Here is a 19,277-nt window from a genome sequence, read left to right on the forward strand (position 1 = left end):
ACTTGTACTCTGAGGTCAAAATATAATAAAAATTTTACTGCTTTATCAAAGACATTCTTCACTAAAACTGGTTTTGTTTTGTTAATTTTTTAAATTAAGCACGTGTGTCAGTGAAACAGTTTAATGCCACTGCCTAGGTATATGCTAAAATACCAGCAGTTTTACCCTCGATTGCTGTTGCGCTACAGTGTAAATAAGAAAGCAGGGGAAAAAAGCAAAAACTGTTTTGGAATTATTATGGAAACAATTTTGAGCTCACAAACCCCTTGAAAAGGGTCTTAGGAATTCCCAGGGGTACATGGACCCCACTTTGAGAACTGCTGTTCTGGAGTATACAGTGAAACGTTTAACCAGCGTTATTAGATGCCTCCATATTTTGGAGTCCATTGTTTGGAAAAGCTGAAAAAGAGAATGATGAAAGAGGTTTGATTAATGTATAAAATCTAAGCTAAATATGATTGCATTTGTTTGAAAATTGCACTTATTTCTGAGACTCAAAAAATTGCTTAAGATAATCTCATTAACCTTTAGGAAGGTGGAAACAGTAAAACTGCTAATTCTCATTACTGCCCTTTAAATCGAATGTTTACTATTCCACTTAGTAACTTGTTTTTCCTTTTTCTCTTATTTTATTGCTTCTTTCCATTTTCCCCCCCAACTTTTAAAAATTGAGTGTTTTTAGAGAAATTAGAGTTTTTTTGCTTTACTTCAAGGGTTTGGAAAACATTATTTTATCATTGTGTACTTAAAGTATCTTAAGTTACAGAAATATATAGTGATGAGTGAATATCCCTGTGCTCCCACACCCATGTCTACTAACCCCTTCTAACGGTTTGACTCATTCATTTAATCAACAAGTAGTTGTTGAGCACCTCCTTTGTGCTGGGCATTGTTTTAGGTCCTAGGGATGTAATGGTGGATAAGGCAGGCATGTGTCTTCTTACTGGTAACAACTATCACCATAGCAGTACCAACAACAGCCCACATTTACGATGTTTGTTGTGTGCCAGATATTGTGCTTTAGATATATTATTTATTTGACCCTTGCAACGGCCCTATGAGGTGTTACCCTCATTTCGCAGATGAAGAAATTGAGGCCTAGAAAAATTAACTTACTTGCCTGAGGTCACACAGCTAGTACATGGTGGATCCAGAATTTAAACCTAGGTCTAAAGCCCAGGTTGGTGGTTCCACCTGCCATACTGCCTCCCACATTTTCTATTCACTTGTTAACACATTCTTATTATCTTTTTTTTTTTTTCTGAAGTTGGACTGTTGTGCAAAATATTTTGCATCTTTCTTCACTTAATGATAAAAGTTTGACTTTCAGTGCACGTAACAGTATTAGCTAACATATTGAAGGCTTATCAGGTACTTTTATATGTATTATTTTTTAGTATTAATTTATTTGTAGTAACTGATCCTCACAATGACCCTATGTGGTTTTGCAGGTTCCTCGTCATTTCACAGATGTGGAAACTGAGTCCCAGAGAGGTTAAGAAACTTGCCCAAGTTATGTAGCTAGTCAGTGGGAGAGCTGGGTGCAAACCCAGGCACTGTTGCCTTGAAGTCCATACTCTTAACCATATCACAACACCACCTCTTTTAAAAGTATTCTTAGTATAAGCATCCTATAATTTATTTAACTAAATTTCTTAATGATAAACATTTTGAGATTCTAATTATTTCTCTAACACAAATAATCCATTTATAAATTTTAATATTTATCATTGTACTATAATAATTATAATCACTGCTTGTGATTTTCAAAATCTAGGTAGTAGAGAAAAAGTAGGGGACAGATAGTTTGGTCCTTCAGTTGATTTTTCTCCTTTTAAAGACATTTTTTTTACGGTATATAAGAATCTATACCCATGATATAAAATGTAAGCATTATAAATGTACAATGTAGAAAATAAAAGTCCATTATAATCCCTGCTCCAGAGATAACCACTTAAAACAGTTTATATTTTTCAAGGTTTTTTCCATATATATTTGTGTGTGTATTTAATTATATTTCTTCCTTACTAAATTGTAAACCCAGGAGTTTTCATGTATAATCCCTGACACATAGTAGGTATCTGATAAATGTAGAGAGAATATTACAGTTAAAAAACACTAGGATTCACTAAGACACTAACAATGACTGACTTACAGAGGCCTAGGTATTTTTAAGGTATAAGAAAGTACTCTACAAAGAAAAAAAATGATACTGGAGTATGAATTTATAATTTCTAGAGTCCCTTGATACTTTTCTAGTTCTGTATTACATTTCTACCTTACTATAATTTAATGTTTTATTTGTATTACATTATTCCTGCCATGTTTATTAATATGCCAGACTAGTAATTTCCCAATTATATTGTATTTTTTTATACTATATTATGCCAACAGTTTCTATTAAACTGATCAGTAATTCAACAATAATATCTATCAGTCTTTTTAGTGTATGCCTCCTATGAACCTGTGCTAGAAATTTTATAGTATATATTACATAAATATATAATCCTTGGTTCTAGGCTTCAAGAGCTTATAGTAAAGATTTCCAATCCAGGGTCTCTGGACTCTGAGGAATATTTTCAGATATTTAAAACATTTAATTAAAATTATATTTATTTGTGATAATGTCATACAGATTAACTAAATACATAGTTTTGGTATTTATGGATGGAATTGCATCATTTTAGAGAGGTAATACTGCCTGTCTTATGCTAATCATATGCTCTAATTGGAAGTGTGCATATGTGTGGATCATTGATTAACAAAATATCTAGAAAAGGTGTCTTCTGGTAGTTACAATTTGTGTATAAGGATCCAGGAATGACCCTTTTGGTAATGCTTCTCTGCAAAACGTTGTTGTCTTGTTACTGTTTCACTGATGAGAAAGCTAAGGTCTGTCTGACTTATTGCTTTAGGTCATTGGTACTAGTTTTGTGTGACTCCACCTGTTCAGTCTTTCAGGAAAGAATGATTGAGTGTCTGCAATGTGTCAGACACTGTGCCAGGTGCTTGGGGAATGATAAACAGTCAGGAGCCCTCTCCTCAAGGGTGTTTAGAGCTTAGTGGAGGAAATTGGTATTAATCAGTGAAATACAAAATTACAGTGGCAATAAGTGCTGCATGGAGTGAAATGAGAACCGTATTGTGAAGTTCAAAAATAATCTATTAAGACTACCCTCCCTTCGGACACCAACTACAGAGTCTTGGGTACCACAAACCACCCTGACTTCTGATACTTGCAAGTTTGGGGAGTACCCAAGACCACCCTCAGGTTCTGTAATTTGTTAGAAAAACTCATAGACCTCACCAAAATCTGCTGTAGTCACATAGTTCGTTACAGTGAAAGGACACAGATTAAATTCAGCCAAGGGAAGAGACACGCAGGGCGGAGTGCAGGAAAGCTGCGCGTGGTCTTCGCCCAGGGGAGTCAAAGCCAGCGCTGTAACTTGAGTGGCAGTGATGCGTGAGTGTGCAGAGTGCTGCCACTCAGGCCATCTCAGCCGATTCTTGGTATAGAGTTTTTATTGGCCCTCAGTCTCCAGCCACCCTGGAGACTGAGATGATACTGTTGACCCAGAACCCACCCTAAGTCACACCGTGAGACTATCTTCGTGGCCCACAGCCCCCAGGTAAACGAAGACACTTTTGTGAGGAGGCATGGCTTCTCAAGAGCTTAGAGATCACCTCCCAGGAGACAAGGGCAAAGGTCAGGCCTCTCTTAGGGCAAGACTAGATTCTTCACTGCACACATAAAAATGAGACTGACCTCTTCAGGGAGATCTGAGAAAGCTTCTCTGAGTAAGTGACATTTCAGCTGAAATCTAAAGGTTAAGTAGGTATTAACTAGGGGAAAGAGGTTGAGGATCATCCCAGATTACTAACAGCTTTATAGTAAAAGGGATTAAGGCTAGTAAAATGTACTGTTACAGGTAGGCCAGTGTAGCTGGACTAGAGACAGCACAGGCAGGGCAGTATGAGATGATGAAGCTGAGCAAGCAGTGTGGTAGTCAGGGTTCAGTACGATTAGGTATAGAGAAACAATGGTTTATAAGAAACACACGTTTTTCTCTTTCTCATTCACCGTGGAGCACGTCGAGATGGCAGGCTCTTTTGTTTTGTTCCTTTGTGTGTGCTTTCTATTCCAAAGGTTACTTCATGGTCTGAGATGATTGTTGGACTTTCAGCCGTTCTATCTGAATTCCACATTCAAGACATTAGAAGCGGACCACACACTCCTCTCTTTTTACGGACGTTTTCTAGAACTTGCTCATGTTACATGCTTTCTTCTCTTTGTCCAGAACTCAGTCACATGGCTGTACTTAGCAGCAGAGGGGGAAGCTGTGCTCATTCCAGGTGGACACGGACCCAGATAAAATTTGGGTCCTCTGTTCATCTGGAAGAGGGAGAAGGTGGATATTAGAGAATAACTCTCCACTTCCTGCCAAGATGTGGACAGAGGCAGAGCATGCTTGAGCCTTTTGTCTGTATCCTAAGAGCAGTAGAAGATTATTGAGGTGTTTTAAGAAGGGTGGTGTGATCAGATTTTCATTTAGAAGAGATCACTTTGGCTACAGTGTGGGGAATGTGTTTGAGGAGGAGGGAGTGGTGTAGGATATGAGACTACATATCAGTTAGAAGGCTTTTGTAGAAGTCCATGCAAAAGCAGGTAAAAGACTGTTAGCAGTGATAGATGTGAACAGATTTGATTAATACTCAGGAGGTAGAGTAACTAGCACCTTTAATATGTAATGATTAGACGTGATGAAGGAAGAGGACAGATCAGTCAGTGATGATGAGTGTGTTTTTCTTTTTTCCTTTTTAAAAAATTGATCTTCAGGTACACAGCATGGAATTATGATAATTCTTGACTGATGGCACATGCTCATGTCCTCCTTTTGTTTATTTGTTTACTTACTTGGTGACTAAGTAATGTAGTAAGCACCTAAGAACTCACCGCCTAGATAACCGTCATCTAACTATCATTTCCTTCTGTCCCACCCATTGTCCCACATAGCTCTCATCCTCCCTCCCTTCATCCAAGTAACCTGCATGTGGAATTCTGTATATTGTTTCCTTGCTTTCCACTTTCTGTATTTTTTCTAATCCTAAAAGGGCTGTGTGTATATAAAATTTTAACTTGATAAAAAGTATCATGCTCTTTGTAGTTTTGGGAGACTTACTTTTTTGACTTAATATTTTAAGATTTATCCTCTAGTTGTTTATCATAATAGTTAACTTATTTTGCATGCTGCACAGTGGTAATTGCACGAATGTACATGAAGAGTAAGTAATTGTTTACTCTTTGTAGATTGGCATTTGAGTTTTCACTTGCATTACTGTAAACTGTGTGGCTATATACATTTTTGTACGTCTCCTGTTGTATTTGTGCAAATTTCTCCTGGTACATATGTAGAAGTACAACAGTGCTTCTTCTGATAGGTAAATGTAACATTAGGAGGAAATATCAAAGTGCTTTCGGAAGTAGATACTCCAGTTTACACCCCTACTAGCAATATCTGAGTTACTGTGTAGCCACATACTCCAATATGTGATATTGTCAGACCGTTTTTTTTAAATAAATTTATTTATTTATGGCTGCATTGGGTCTTCGTTGTTGGGTCTTTGTTGCTGCGTGCGGGCTTTCTCTAGTTGTGGCGAGCGGGGGCTGCTCTTCATTGCGGTGGCCTCTCTTGTTCCGGAGCACGGGCTCTAGGCACGTGGGCTTCAGTAGTTGTGGCTCGCAGGCTCAGTAGTTGTGGTTTGCAGGCTCTAGAGGGCAGGCTCAATAGTTGTGGCGCACGGACTTAGTTGCTCTGCAGCATGTGGGATCTTCCCAGACCAGGGCTCAAACCCATGTCCCCTGCATTGGCAGGCAGATTCTCAACCATTGCGCCAGAGGCCTTTTTGATTTTTGCCAGCCAGCTCATTCTAAAATGGTACCTCATTACGGTCTTGGTTTACATCTCCCTGGGCACTAATCATGTTGAAAGGATGTTGATGTACTTACTTAGTGGCCATATGTGTTTCTTCTGTGAAATTCTTAAATTATTTTTCTGTAGGACTAATTGTACTTTTTGATTTGTAGGTGTTGTTTATATCTTCATGATACTGCTTCTCCAAGTTGGCACCTTATTGTTTTACCTTTTCTGGGTGTCTTTTGATGAATAGAATTTTGTGTTTTGTTTATTTATTTTTATAAATTTATTTTATTTCTTATTATTTTTGGCTGTGTTGAGTCTTCATTGCTGCGCGCTGGCTTTCTCTAGTTGCTGTGAGCAGGGGCTACTCTTTGTTGCAGTGCGCAGGCTTCTCACTGCAGTGGCTTCTCTTGTGGCGGAGCATGGGCTCTAGGTGCGTGGGCCTTAGTAGTCGTGGCTCGTGGGCTCTAGAGCACAAGCTCAGTAGCTGTGGCACACGGGCTTAGTTGCTCCATAGCATGTGGGATCTTCCCAGACCAGGGCTCAAACCTGTGTCCCCTGCATTGGCAGGCGGATTCTTAACCACTGCGCCACTAGGGAAGCCCGAATTTTGTATTTTAGAGCCAGTGCTTTTTTGCGTCTTGTTTAAGCAATTGTTGTCTATCTGAATTTGGAAAAGATATTTACCTATGCATTTAAATTTTAATTTTTGATATCTATGTCCATAATTCATTGGGAGTTGGATTTTGGTATATTATATGAGGCAGAGGTTCAGTTTTATCTTTTTCCATGTGGATCACCCTTTTTTTCTAACCTCATTTATTAAACGTCCATTATTTTCCCTATTTATCGGACATGCCACCTCTGTTGTGTACCATAGTTCCGTGTGTGTGTGTGTGTGTGTGTGTGTGTGTGTGTGTGTGTGTGTGTTTTCTGGACTCTACTGATCAATTTGTCTGTCTCTCTGCCAATACCACACTGTCTTAATTCCTTTCACTTCTTCATAAGTTCTTATATCTAATAGGTCATGTCTCTTCTCCCTCCTCTTTTTCAAAAATATCCTTGCTATTCTTGACCCTATGTTCTTCATATAAATTTCAACGTCATCTTATCAAATTGTATGAAAAATTCTTTTGGACTTTTGACTGGAATAGCATTGAATATATGTATCAATTTGGGGAGAATTTATATCTTCATGATACTAAGTCATAAACGTATTATGTATCTCTATTTAGATCTGCTTTTATTTATCTATTTATTTTTAGATCTGCTTTTATTATCTTTTGTATGTTGCATAATTTTCTTTAGAGGTTTTACATCTTTTATTAGATTTATCTTAATTCCTTGATCTCTTTGTTATAATTATAAATCATCTTTTCTCCAGTTACATTTTCTAGGTGTTTGTTGCTGGTATAAAAAAATGTAATTCATTCTTATGTCTTAATATTATATTTAGCCATCTTGCTAACCTCTATTATCTCTGTTATTTGTTGGTTTTGGGGGGGGTTCTATCTAAATTACTATGTCAAACAAAGCAGTTTTGTCTCCTCATTTTGAATCCTTATGTCTCTAATTTATTTTTCTTATCTTATTGACTGGTTAAGACCTCCAGTAAAATCGTTGTGATTTTAAAGGGAATGCTTTTTACCGTTTCCCATTTCAGATTGTTTTTTCTTAACGTTCAGGTAAGGACATTCTTTTAATAATTTAGCAAGTGTCCTTATTATGGAAGGATTAAGTTTTTTCAAATGCTTTTCTGCATCTATTGAGATGATCATGTTTATTTTTCCTCTTAATAGGTTAATATGGTTAGTTATGTTTATGAATTTTTCTAATATTAAATCATTCTTCCATATCTGAGATAAGCCCAGTTGGTCATTCTTCCATATCTGAGGTAAGCCCATATTCTCTTTTTATGCACTGTTGAATTTAATTCAGTAATATGTGTTTAGAATTTCTACATCTATATTTATGAATGAAATGGCCTTAATTTTCCTTCCTTGTAATGGCTTTGAATAGTTTTAGTATTAGGGTTGTGCTTGCTTCATGAATTGAGTTGGAATTTCCTCTTTTTCTTATTGTCCTGAAGAATTTGGACAATTTAGACCATCTAAAATTTAGATCATCTCTTTCTTCAAATTTTGATAGAATTGGCCTATAAAGCCATCTGTGCCTGGTATTTTCTTTGTGAGTATATTTTTAACTATCACTTCAATTTAATAGTTAAAAGACTTATTTGGGCTACTTATTTTTTCTTAGTTCTGGTAAGATTTTTTTTTTAATTTCTGCATTTTAGCTTAAATTTACAAAATTGTTTTATATGGTTGTTATTACTATCCCCTTATTCTTCTTAATCTGATTTTATTTTTAGTTATATTCCTGACTCCTAGAATACTGACTCGCATATTTGGGTGATCCTGCTTTTAATGGGTCCTGCTCCATTAATCTATTGCCCTTTATTATTTCATACTAGCATTAGAATAGCAACCCAGTGGATCTTGTTTGTTTTTAGCCGCCTTCAGTCTCTCCTGTAAATTGTCTTAAACTGAACCTTTCTGAATCACTGTATTTACTGTTATTTCCTATTAAAAAATCTCTTACTCCTAGCGTGAACTCCTAATTGCTTAAAGGCACTGATTTACGAGGTAACCAATGACCCCGTGCTCTGATTACAAGCATACTGATACATACCAGTGTGCCCATTGTCTCTTGAGCATCTCGTCTTAATTTGTTCCTTGTTCATCCCCTTCTCGTTGGGGACTATATATATAATTTATTCTGCAATAATTTTTTGTGAAGAAAGATGAAGTTAAAATTCTCCCAAATGGATGTATATAAGGTGGTTTTTAAGTGTTTCACGAGGACAAGGACCACATGTCTCTTGTTCACTGTGTATTCAGCATTTATCACAATGTCTAGCACACAGTGAGTTCTCAGTAATAAATATTTGAACGAATGAATGGCTGTGCACTTTTTAATGTCTTAAATTTTTTTTTTTTTTGGTAATTCTGTGCGGTATTCCCCCCTTACCTGCTGTTTTACTTTCCATGGTTTCAGTCAACTGTGGCTGAAATATTAAATGGAAAATTCCAGAAATAAACTGTAAGTTTTAAATTGTGTGCCGTTCTGAATAGTGTGATAAAATCTCATTCTGTCCTTCACTGTCCCACGTGGGATGCATCCCTTTGTCCCTCATGTGTGCTAACAGCCTGTTAGTATAGGGAAAAACATGATATATAAACATGATTATATAGGGGTACTATCCATGTTTGAGGCATCCATTGGGAGTCTTGGAAGATATCCCCCAAGGATAAGGGGACCACTGTGCCATTTATAACATAACCACTTGGTGGCACTTAACTCATTTAAAAACCTGAAGAGGTATGTTTACACTGATGCACACCATAATGACTGTTCTTCACACATATGCAAAATGAGCTGTAATAAATCGTGGGCAGTGTAAATCCTTATTAACACCGGAAGAGAAGTATCTAACCACAAGATTTTTTTCTTTTTTTCCTTTAAAAAAAAAAACAGGTTTATTGAAATACAATTGGTTTACAAAAAAACTGCACATGTTTAGTGTGTACAATTTGATGAGTTTGAAAAAAAAAATTCCTAAAGTGATACGTTACAGACTTGAAGTCCTTAGATCATAGGAATGTTTGATAGTATTCTCTGCCATAGCCTCAGCATCTAGCCTAGAATTGGGTACATATTATATCTTTAATGTGTCATCATTTTGAAAGGATGTGTGAATGAGTATAAATTTTAACTTCTGCTAACTTCGCTTCTACCAACCCATCTCCAGATAATTTTGGCCCAAGATAAGGGAGCACTAAGTCTTGTTTTAGTTAACGACCTTTATGATGTCTCCTTTAATCATTAAAAATTTTCATCCAAGTTTATTTACTAAAGAACTGTGACTCAGAATACATATTAAAAGAAATCAGCAGCAATGTTAATTGGATTCTAGATCTCCTGTTACTTTTCCTTAATCGGTCAATCATAAGATAGTTTTGAGTACAAAATACTGTAAGAGGAATTACAAGAATGTGGTGGTATCACTGTTTGAGAATTGGGAGTAAGACAGTGTTCTCTAATGGAGAAAGCAGCCTTATCAAGGAATTCCTCAAACATACTGCAGTCAAAAATGTAAGAACTGGTGGGTACTCACAAGACTTCAAAAGTCTGGCAAAAAAAAGTACAGGAGTATAAGAGTTAATGAGGGAAGATAATAGAAAAATTTTCTTTTGAAATCAGTCAAGATAGAAATAATTTACCAAATTGTAAGATCATAAGTGAATTAGCATTTTTGGAAAATGGTATTTAATTATAATATTGTAATGAAATATAGCAATAGGACTAAACTGTATTATAAAAAATCATTTATCAAGTTTAATTTAACTCTACAGTTAACCTTGCTGGTGTTCGAAGTGATCACCTGAGGCTCTTTCCACCTCTGTGATCTCAGCCCTGTGTAGGTGCTGTAGGGAGTGTGGCAGAAGCCCTTGTCCATAAGTAGGTTATAATCTTGTTGGAGAGACCACATACGTGTACAGAGCCAGCCTCATGTTGTGGCTAAGTACACAAAATTCTAGAACCAGATCACCTGCCTCTTGCTTAGCTCTGTGCCCTTTGGGCAAGCTACTTAACCTCTTTGTGCCTCAGCTTCCACAAATGTAAAATGAGGATAATAATATTACTCCTTCTTCATAGGCTGTTGATTGGTAGGATTAAAAGAATTAATACAGGGCTTCCCTGGTGGCGCAGTGGTTGAGAGTTCGCCTGCCGATGCAGGGGACACGGGTTCGTGCCCCGGTCCGGGAAGATCCCACGTGCCGCGGAGCGGCTGGGCCCGTGAGCCATGGCCGCTGGGCCTGCGCGTCCGGAGCCTGTGCTCTGCAACGGGAGAGGCCACAACAGTGAGAGGCCTGCATACCGCAAAAAAAAAAAAAGAATTAATACATATGAAGTGCCTAGAAAATTACCCACACATAGTAGATGCTATCTAAATGTTCTCTCCTCTCACTAGAAAGTAAGGTCCACATAACTTGTTAAATAAACAGTTAATAGCTAGATGACAGCACTGTAAAGATTGAATTGAAAAATATGTAGACAGTATATACACGTTTTTAGGAATTCAAGTGAGGGAAGAAAGTAATATGAGTTGTTGGATAAGTTCTCTAAGAGCCACATCGGTGAGTTGGAGCTTGCGTTGGATACTGAAATACGGGTTGAATATTTATAGGTAGAAATGAGCATAGGAGGAAGTGAATAAGAGGGAAGGACAAGCTCTTTTGGTTTAATTAGATGTATGTTTTAGACCAGGAAAGATTGGTTTTGTTACCCTAACTGGATTGGTTTTCACTGATATTATGAGTTCATTTAATTTATTCGATTTCCTAGAATCTTCAGCTCCAGAATTGCGGCAAATTCCTGAAAATAGATTAGATTGGGAATTGATCATGTTAATTATGTTTATGCTAAGACTATATAAAATAAAATTTGGAAACTATTTTTTTCATATTTTGGGGGTCATCATCACCAGTTAAAAGCTGTTTCTTTTAACAAATCGATAATATTTTTGCTTTCATATTTTGTAGGTAATTAATAATGCCTGTGCTACTCAAGCCATAGTAAGTGTGTTATTGAACTGTACCCATCAAGATGTCCATTTAGGAGACACATTATCAGAGTTTAAAGAATTTTCACAAAGCTTTGATGCAGCTGTGAGTACAGTCGTATTATTCCTAAAATGCCCTGTTTGTGGTGGTTCTTATTTTAATAGGCTGTTCTTAAAACTTATTTCAGATGAAAGGTTTGGCACTGAGTAATTCGGATGTGATTCGACAAGTACACAACAGTTTCGCCAGGTAAAGATACTTCATGTGAAATAAATGCTGTCTCTGTTTTTTTGTCTCTTACTGTTTTTTTCTTCACTGTAGACAGCAAATGTTTGAATTTGACGCAAAGACATCAGCAAAAGAAGAAGATGCTTTTCACTTTGTCAGTTATGTTCCTGTTAATGGAAGACTGTATGAATTAGATGGATTAAGAGAAGGACCGATTGATTTAGGTAATGTGTTTACTATTCCTGGTATTTCACTTTTGATAAGGAAAAAAAGATTGGGTGTTCACCTTTGGTTTAGCCCTAGTCCTGCTTAAGTTTAGAAAGGGGAGGTGACTGTGAGGTGTGATGCCATGCAGGCTTTAAGCTCTTCATTACTTTATGAAATTAAGTAACAAGTAGTTAGGACATGTTGACTACTGTAGTTGCATTGGGACCTTTAGTTTTTTTCCTACAGGAAAAGTTTTTTTAACCCATAGATTACATAATTTATTTTTAATTTTTCAGTTAACTTTTAAAAACTACTTTTTTCTATGTAACTAGTGCATTAATGTGTTGTCCTTTGTGCCAAAGGGTGGATTTGTCCTGATCCCACCCCATCTCCTACCTTGAGCTAATGATAAATGGTTATTGAGGATGAGGTGGTTCTGATCTAGTAATGAACTAATAGATCCACAAAAGAATTTTAACTCCTTATTTTTACCTCATTAAGTTTTCTTTTTTTTAAATTAGGTTTAAGTGCAGTGTAACCTGTTTTAATGGAATCTAATGTTATCTGCTGTCCATAAAACTTTATACTTTCAGATTAAAAAAAAAAATTAACACATTCATTTTGCTTGTTCTTATTGACCTTGCCCATGTCTAGAACTAATACTTCATCTAATGCAGATTTACATGTTTAAAAATATTTATTTTTCTATGTTTCTTAAAGAAAATTAATGGAATGTTCTTTTAATTCTGTAGAAGCTGATTTTCTCTGGTTTGGGGGTTGATCTGATCGCTGCATTTTTTTCTCTTGGCTTCTATCTGGTCAGCCATTCTCTATTCATTAGATCCATGAGATATAAAGGAAGTAAAATATAAAACAGAACAGCCAGTTTTGCTATACAACTGGTGGCTATACTAAAATTTAGGTAAAAAAGAGGATTAAAAAACTGGGTAAAATTGGTTTTGCATTGTGTGTGGATTTCATTTTCTTTTTCTGTAGTTATGATGGTGGGGAGTCAGAAAAGGATTGAATCCTTATTTTGTTACTAATATGTGAGCTGGTTTTTCTTAGCCCTCTGTCTCATCATCTGTAAAATGAAGGTAGTTATCCTTATCTCACAGAGTCGTGAGTTTTAATGAAATAATTCCCTAGTTCATTATTTTCTCAAACATTTGTTTAGCACCACTAAGTGACGCAACAATGTGGAAATGCAAATTATGATAATACTGTTTCCCCTTACCATTACTAAGAAAGTAAGAGTTGGAGCTTAACATAGTTATGCTAAAAGGTTTTTTACTATCCTGAATTTGTCAAAATATTAGTAAAAAGATATTTTGGACCAGACTTTTGAAATAATATTAATGTTGATTTTATTTGACATAAATGCTTTTACATTTCTTCCTAGGTGCATGCAATCAAGATGATTGGATCAGCGCAGTGAGGCCAGTCATAGAAAAAAGGATACAAAAGTAAATGCTCAGCTAATCTTATTGGCATAACTAATGTTCTCGTTTTTAAACGTTTATTTTATCATTGTTTAAATGATAGGTGGATAGTGATATTTCATTGTGGTTTTAATCTGCATTTCCCTAGCGACTAATGTTGAAAACCATGCCTTTTGTTTATTTTGTAATTGGATTGTTTTTTTGACTCTTGAGCCTTGAAGTTCAGGCCTCTCACTGTTGTGGCCTCTCCTGTTGCGGAGCACAGTCTCCGGACATGCAGGCTCAGTGGCCATGGCTCACGGGCCCAGCCGCTCTGCGGCATGTGGGAATCTTCCCGGACCGGGGCACGAACCCGTGTCCCCTGCATTGGCAGGCGGACTCCCAACCACTGCGCCACCAGGGAAGCCCCAAGCCTTGAAGTTCTTTACATACTCTAGCTATCACTAGTCCTTTGTCAGACACGTTGCCTGAAAATATTCTCTCCCAGTCTATAGCCCATCCTCTCCTCCTCCCAACATGGTTTTTCACAGAGCAAAAGCTCTTAATTCCAGTGAAGTCCAATTTGTCAATCTTTCCCACTGTGAGTTGTATTTTTGTTGTCCAATCTAAGAATTCTTTGCCTAGCCCTAGATCCCAAAGATTTTCTCCTTTTTTTCTAAAAGGTTTATATAACATTTTACATTTAAGTTTATGATCTATTTTGAATTAATTTTTGTGTGGTGTGAAGTTAAGTCAAGGTTCATTTTTTTTTTCCTCTGTCCAATTGGTCTATCACCGTTAAAAAGGCTATCCTTCCTCCTCTGAACTGCTGCTGCACCCTTGTAAAAAAAAAAATCCAGTGGGGCATATTTGTGTGGGTCTATTTCTGGTTCACTGTTCTGTTCCATTGATCTGTTTGTCTGCTGTCTGCAAGTACTACAGAGTCTTGATGACTGTGGCTGTATTGTAAGTCTTGAAATCAGGTAGACTGATGCCCCCGACTTTATTCTTTTTCTTCAGAATTGTTTTAGCTATTATAGATACTCTGCCCTCTATGTAAATTTTCGTATAATCTTGTATCTACAAAAATTCTTTTTGGGATTTTGATAGGAATTGTGTCAAACATCAATTTTAGGAGAAGTGGCATTTTTACTATATTGATTTTTCCAATCCATGAACATGGTATGTCTATCCATTTACTTGGATCTTCTTTAATTTCTTTCATGAGCATTTTGTAGTTTTCCGCATGCTAGTTCCATATGTATTTTGTCAGATTTTTACCCAAGCACTTCATATTCTTTTGAGTGATTACAAATGATACTATATTTTCTTTTTTGTTCCATGTGATCATTGTTAGTGTGTAGAAATAAGGTTGATTTTTTTTCTTTCTTTGTCTTGTATCCTTCAATCTTGCTAAACTCACCCACCAGGTTTAGAAGTTTTGTGAATTCCTTGACATTTCCTACATATTGATAGATGATCATGTCATTTGTAAATAGGCACAGTTTTGAATTTGGCTATTTCTAATTTAAGTTTTATCAGTTTTTCCCTTACATATTCTGCAGGTCTCTTGTTCGTTGCATAAACATTTATGATCACTATTTCTTCTTAGTGGATTGACCTTTTTATCATTATGCAATATTTCTCTCTAGTAATTTTCTTTGCTCTGAAGTTTACTTTATTTCACAGTAATATAGCCACTTCTGCTTTGTCTTGATTCATATATGCATGATATATTTTTTCCATCCTTTTACTTTCAGCCTACCTATGTCATTGTATTTGAAGTGAATTTCATATAGACAGCATATATTGAATCATATTTTTTAGTCCACTCTGCCATTTTCTGTCTTACTGGGTGGATTGAGACCATTTACATTGAATGTAATGGATTTATAAAATTACGTATAACATGAAACGTATATTTAATATGTAATTATTAATGTCTTGTGGTTTAAATCTGCCATTTAAATTTTTTCTCTTTGTTCTGTTTTTTTGTTTGTTTCTCTGCTTTTCTTTTCCTGTTTTTCTGTGAGTTACTCAGACATCTATAGTGGTTTTGAGTTTATTTCCTTGTATGGCTTTTCTAATGGTTTCTCTAATTTATCCCAATCTACTGGTGTTAACATTTTACCAGTTTGAGTGAAGTGTAGAAATCTTACCTTCTTTTATGTACTTTTACTGTCCATTGTTATAATTGTCTTAAATAATTCCTCTACATACATTTAGGACTCCATCAGACAGTATTATAATTCTTGTTTTAACTATGAAGCATAATTTTAAAAACTTAAGAGAAGGAAAATGTATTTACCCATATTTTTACTTTTTCCATTGTTCTTTCTTCTTCATGTTCCAGAACTCAATTCTTTTATCGTTTCCTGTCTGTTTAGAAAACTTCATTTAGCCATTCCTTTAGGGTAGTTCTGCTGTCAACAGAATCCTAGTTTTTCTTCATCTAAGAATGTCTTGATTTCCCTTTTATTTCTGAAGGTTATTTTCACTGTGTATAGAATTCCGTGTTGATAGTCTTTTCTTTTAGCACCTGAAAATTGTTATGTCGTTCCCTTCTGGCCTCCATGGTTTCTACTGATAAATCCACTGTTGTTCAAACAGTTTTTGCCCTATAGATATGGTGGTGTTTCTCCTGTTGTTGGTTTCAAATCCTTTTTCTTTTTGGTTTGGTTTTAGTTTTCATATATTTGAGGATGATGTGTCTTGGTGTGGATTTCTGTCCATTTATTCTATTTGGATTTTGCTCAGCTTCTTGAATCTGTGCATTTATATCTTGTCAAATATGGGAAGTTTTTAGCCATTATAACTTGGAGAACTTTTTTAATCTCACCCTCTTTCTCACCTCTTCCAGGACTCCAATGACACAAATGTCTCCTGCTTTAGTCCCACAGGTCCCTGGGGCTCTCTTTATTTTTCTTAGTCTGTTTTCTTTGTTCAGTTGGGTAATTTCTGTTGTTCTACTTTTCAGTTCACTGATTCTTTCCTCTGTCTCCTCCATTCTGCTGTTGAACTCACCCATTCAGCTTTTTTATCATTTTATATTTCAGTTGTAAAATTTCCATTTGTTTCTTCTTTATATCTTCTATTTCTTTGCTGAGACTTTTTCTTTTTTTTTTTTGCGGTACACGGGCCTCTCACTGTTGTGGCCTCTCCTGTTGTGGAGCACAGGCTCCGGACGCGCAGGCTCAGCGGCCATGGCTCACGGGCCCAGCTGCTCCATGGTATGTGGGATCTTCCCGGACCGGGGCACGAACCCGTGTCCCCTGCATCGGCAGGCGGACTCTCAACCACTGCACCACCAGGGAAGCCCGAGACTTTCTATTTTTTGTTTCCAGTGTGTTCATAATTGTTCATTGGATCATTTTTATGATGGCTGTTTTAAAGTCTCTGTCAGTGAATTTGGACATCTGTCATCACTCTGTCTGTTGAATGTCTCTCATTCAAATTGAGGTTTTCATGATTTTTAATAGGACAAGTGATTATTGATTGAAACCTGGGCATTTTCAGTACTATATTATAAGACTCTGGATCTTATTTAAAACTTCTCTTTTAGCTGGTTTTTATGGGCACTGTTCTGGCAGGGTAAATCAGGGATGCTACCCCATTACTGCCAGGTGGAAGTAGAAGTCCAGGTTCCCCACTCTGTCTTCATTGACACCTGAGGTGGGAAGGGGTTCCTTGTTACTGCTGGGCAGGGGTTGGGAGTTCTGGTCCCCAGTAGGGCTTCCCCTGATACTACCCTGGCCGGGAGGAGTAGCAGTGCCTTGTGACTGCTCTCTACATGGCTCCACTGATACCAAAGTTGGGAGGGGGGCTTCTTTACTCCTGGATGGTAGTGACTTCGCATTTGGCTTCCCACTTGGTTTCCTCTGACACTGCAAATAGATGTCATTACTGTTTGCAGGGATGAAAGTCCTAGCTCCCTACACCTAGCTCCCTAGCTCCTTTTCTGACACCACCCCAGGTGCCTGTTACAGCCTGGTGGGGGTGGAAGTCCAGGCTCCCTACCCAGCCTTTGCTGGCCGGTAGGGTTTGGGCCAGTTTTTTCAGTTGTGTTTGGGTATGGTAGAGTGGTTATTGTCTCAAAGTTTTCTCATGAGGTTGCCCCTTTCCTGTTTGGATAGAAAGAGCAGACTGTTGGTGCTTTTTTTGTCTGTGCCTGTTGGCATTTGTCAATTGATGGCTTCTTTAACTCCAAGGCCAGGACATACGCAGCAGAATGATAATCCAGAGACTTCACCAGTGTCATTCTTGGGTCCTGGTTCCCTAGCATGTCTGCCTTCTCTTCACTTCAGAATTTTAATTTTTTTCATTTTTTAAAAAATATATGTCTAGATTTTTTTAGTTTGATATTTTTTACTGGGAGGAATAGGGAAATCGAAGTCCCATAAGCAGAGTTTTAAAAACAGCATTTTTACATAGTTCAAAGTGCTACAGTTATACTGGGCCATATTCTTTCCAGTGAATAGAACTATTTATGAGAAGCTTTTGCAGGTGAACTAATACAAAAACAGGCTTACATTTTCTACATGTTTTCATCTGGTTAAGTGCCATTTACATAATGTTATGGATAATCTTTCCAATGTCAATCCTTACCATAAACAAGCTTATACTATAAGATGTTTCATTGGTATCAGAGTAGTGAAAATAAAACAGTATTCAGAAACTTTACAAGAGATTATTTGTAACATATTAGATAAATATTTATATGTTTGTATATGATAAAAGTACAAGTGAAATGTAAAACATATATTAGTTAAGAATAGAAACAAAATCATGATTTGGAAAAAATTATATAGTAACGAATATAGTTAATACCATCAAGATGCCAGTAAAATTAATTCAACAAATGTGAGGTGTTAGTTTAATTATTCTTTCTAATTGAGATAAAAGGTAGTTGATAGTTACCATATTTTTTGTGAAAGTATGAGAACTGATGAAAACACATTATTTCAAATGTCTAGAGGTACTAAAATAGTTAATAATATATTTGTGATTGATGGAAATTTAGCTGATTTTTTCCTTTCATATATGAAAGCTTATTTATTTGTCTATAGACAAAAGTATTAATAAATAAATTTATATTGAAGTATAGTTGACTTCTAATAGTGTATTAGTTTCAGGTGTACAACATATTTTTATAGATTATGCATCATACAAAGTTATAACAATATTATTGACTATATTCCTTGTGCTAAATGTTACATCCCTGTTTATTTATTTTATAAATGGTAGTTTATACCTCTTAATCCCCTTCACCTATTTCACCTACCCTGCCAATTCCCCGCTCAACTACTAGTTTGTTCTCTATATCTGAATTTGTTTGAGTTTGTTTCTGTTTGGTTGTATTTGTTTTGTTTTTTATAGTGAAATCATATAATATTTGTTTTTCTCTGTCTTACTTATTTCACTTAGCATAATACCCTCTAGGTTCATCCATGTTGTTGCAGATGGCAAGATTTCCTTCTTTTATATGGCTAAGTAATATTCCATTGTGTGTGTATAAAACATCTTTTTTATCCATTCGTCAGTCAATGGACACTTAGGTTGCTTTCATATCTTGGCTATTGTAAATAATACTGCTGTGAACATTGGGGCACATACATCTTTTCAAATTAGTGTTTTTGTTTTCTTTGGAAAAATACCTGGAAGTGAAATTGCTGGATTGTGAGCTCTTTATATATTTTGGATATTAACCCGTTTTCAGATATATCATTTGTAAATATCTTCTCCCATTCAGTAGGCAGCCTTTTCATTTTGTTGGTGCTTTCCTTTGCTGTGCAAAAGCTTTTTAGTTTGATGTAGTCCATTTGTTTATTTTTTATTTTGTTTCCCTTGCTCGAGGGGACAGATCCAAAAATTATTGC

The 19,277-nt window shown here is 36.2% G+C and overlaps 1 protein-coding gene across 2 annotated transcripts in view; it reads left to right on the top strand.

Moving 5' to 3' along the window:
* Positions 1-19,277, top strand: part of UCHL5 (ubiquitin C-terminal hydrolase L5) — a 46,981-nt gene that overhangs the window by 9,490 nt on the left and 18,214 nt on the right. For both annotated transcript variants that reach the window (XM_029230759.1, XM_029230760.1), the window contains exons 4-7: positions 11,525-11,650; positions 11,733-11,794; positions 11,867-11,997; positions 13,383-13,446. In XM_029230759.1, coding sequence (XP_029086592.1) covers positions 11,525-11,650; positions 11,733-11,794; positions 11,867-11,997; positions 13,383-13,446 — 383 coding nt within the window. The remainder of the gene's footprint in view (positions 1-11,524; positions 11,651-11,732; positions 11,795-11,866; positions 11,998-13,382; positions 13,447-19,277) is intronic.

This window comes from Monodon monoceros, unplaced genomic scaffold, assembly GCF_005190385.1.
Source record: "Monodon monoceros isolate NGI ecotype Baffin Bay Population unplaced genomic scaffold, NGI_Narwhal_1 Super_Scaffold_18, whole genome shotgun sequence".
Lineage (NCBI taxonomy): Eukaryota > Metazoa > Chordata > Mammalia > Artiodactyla > Monodontidae > Monodon > Monodon monoceros.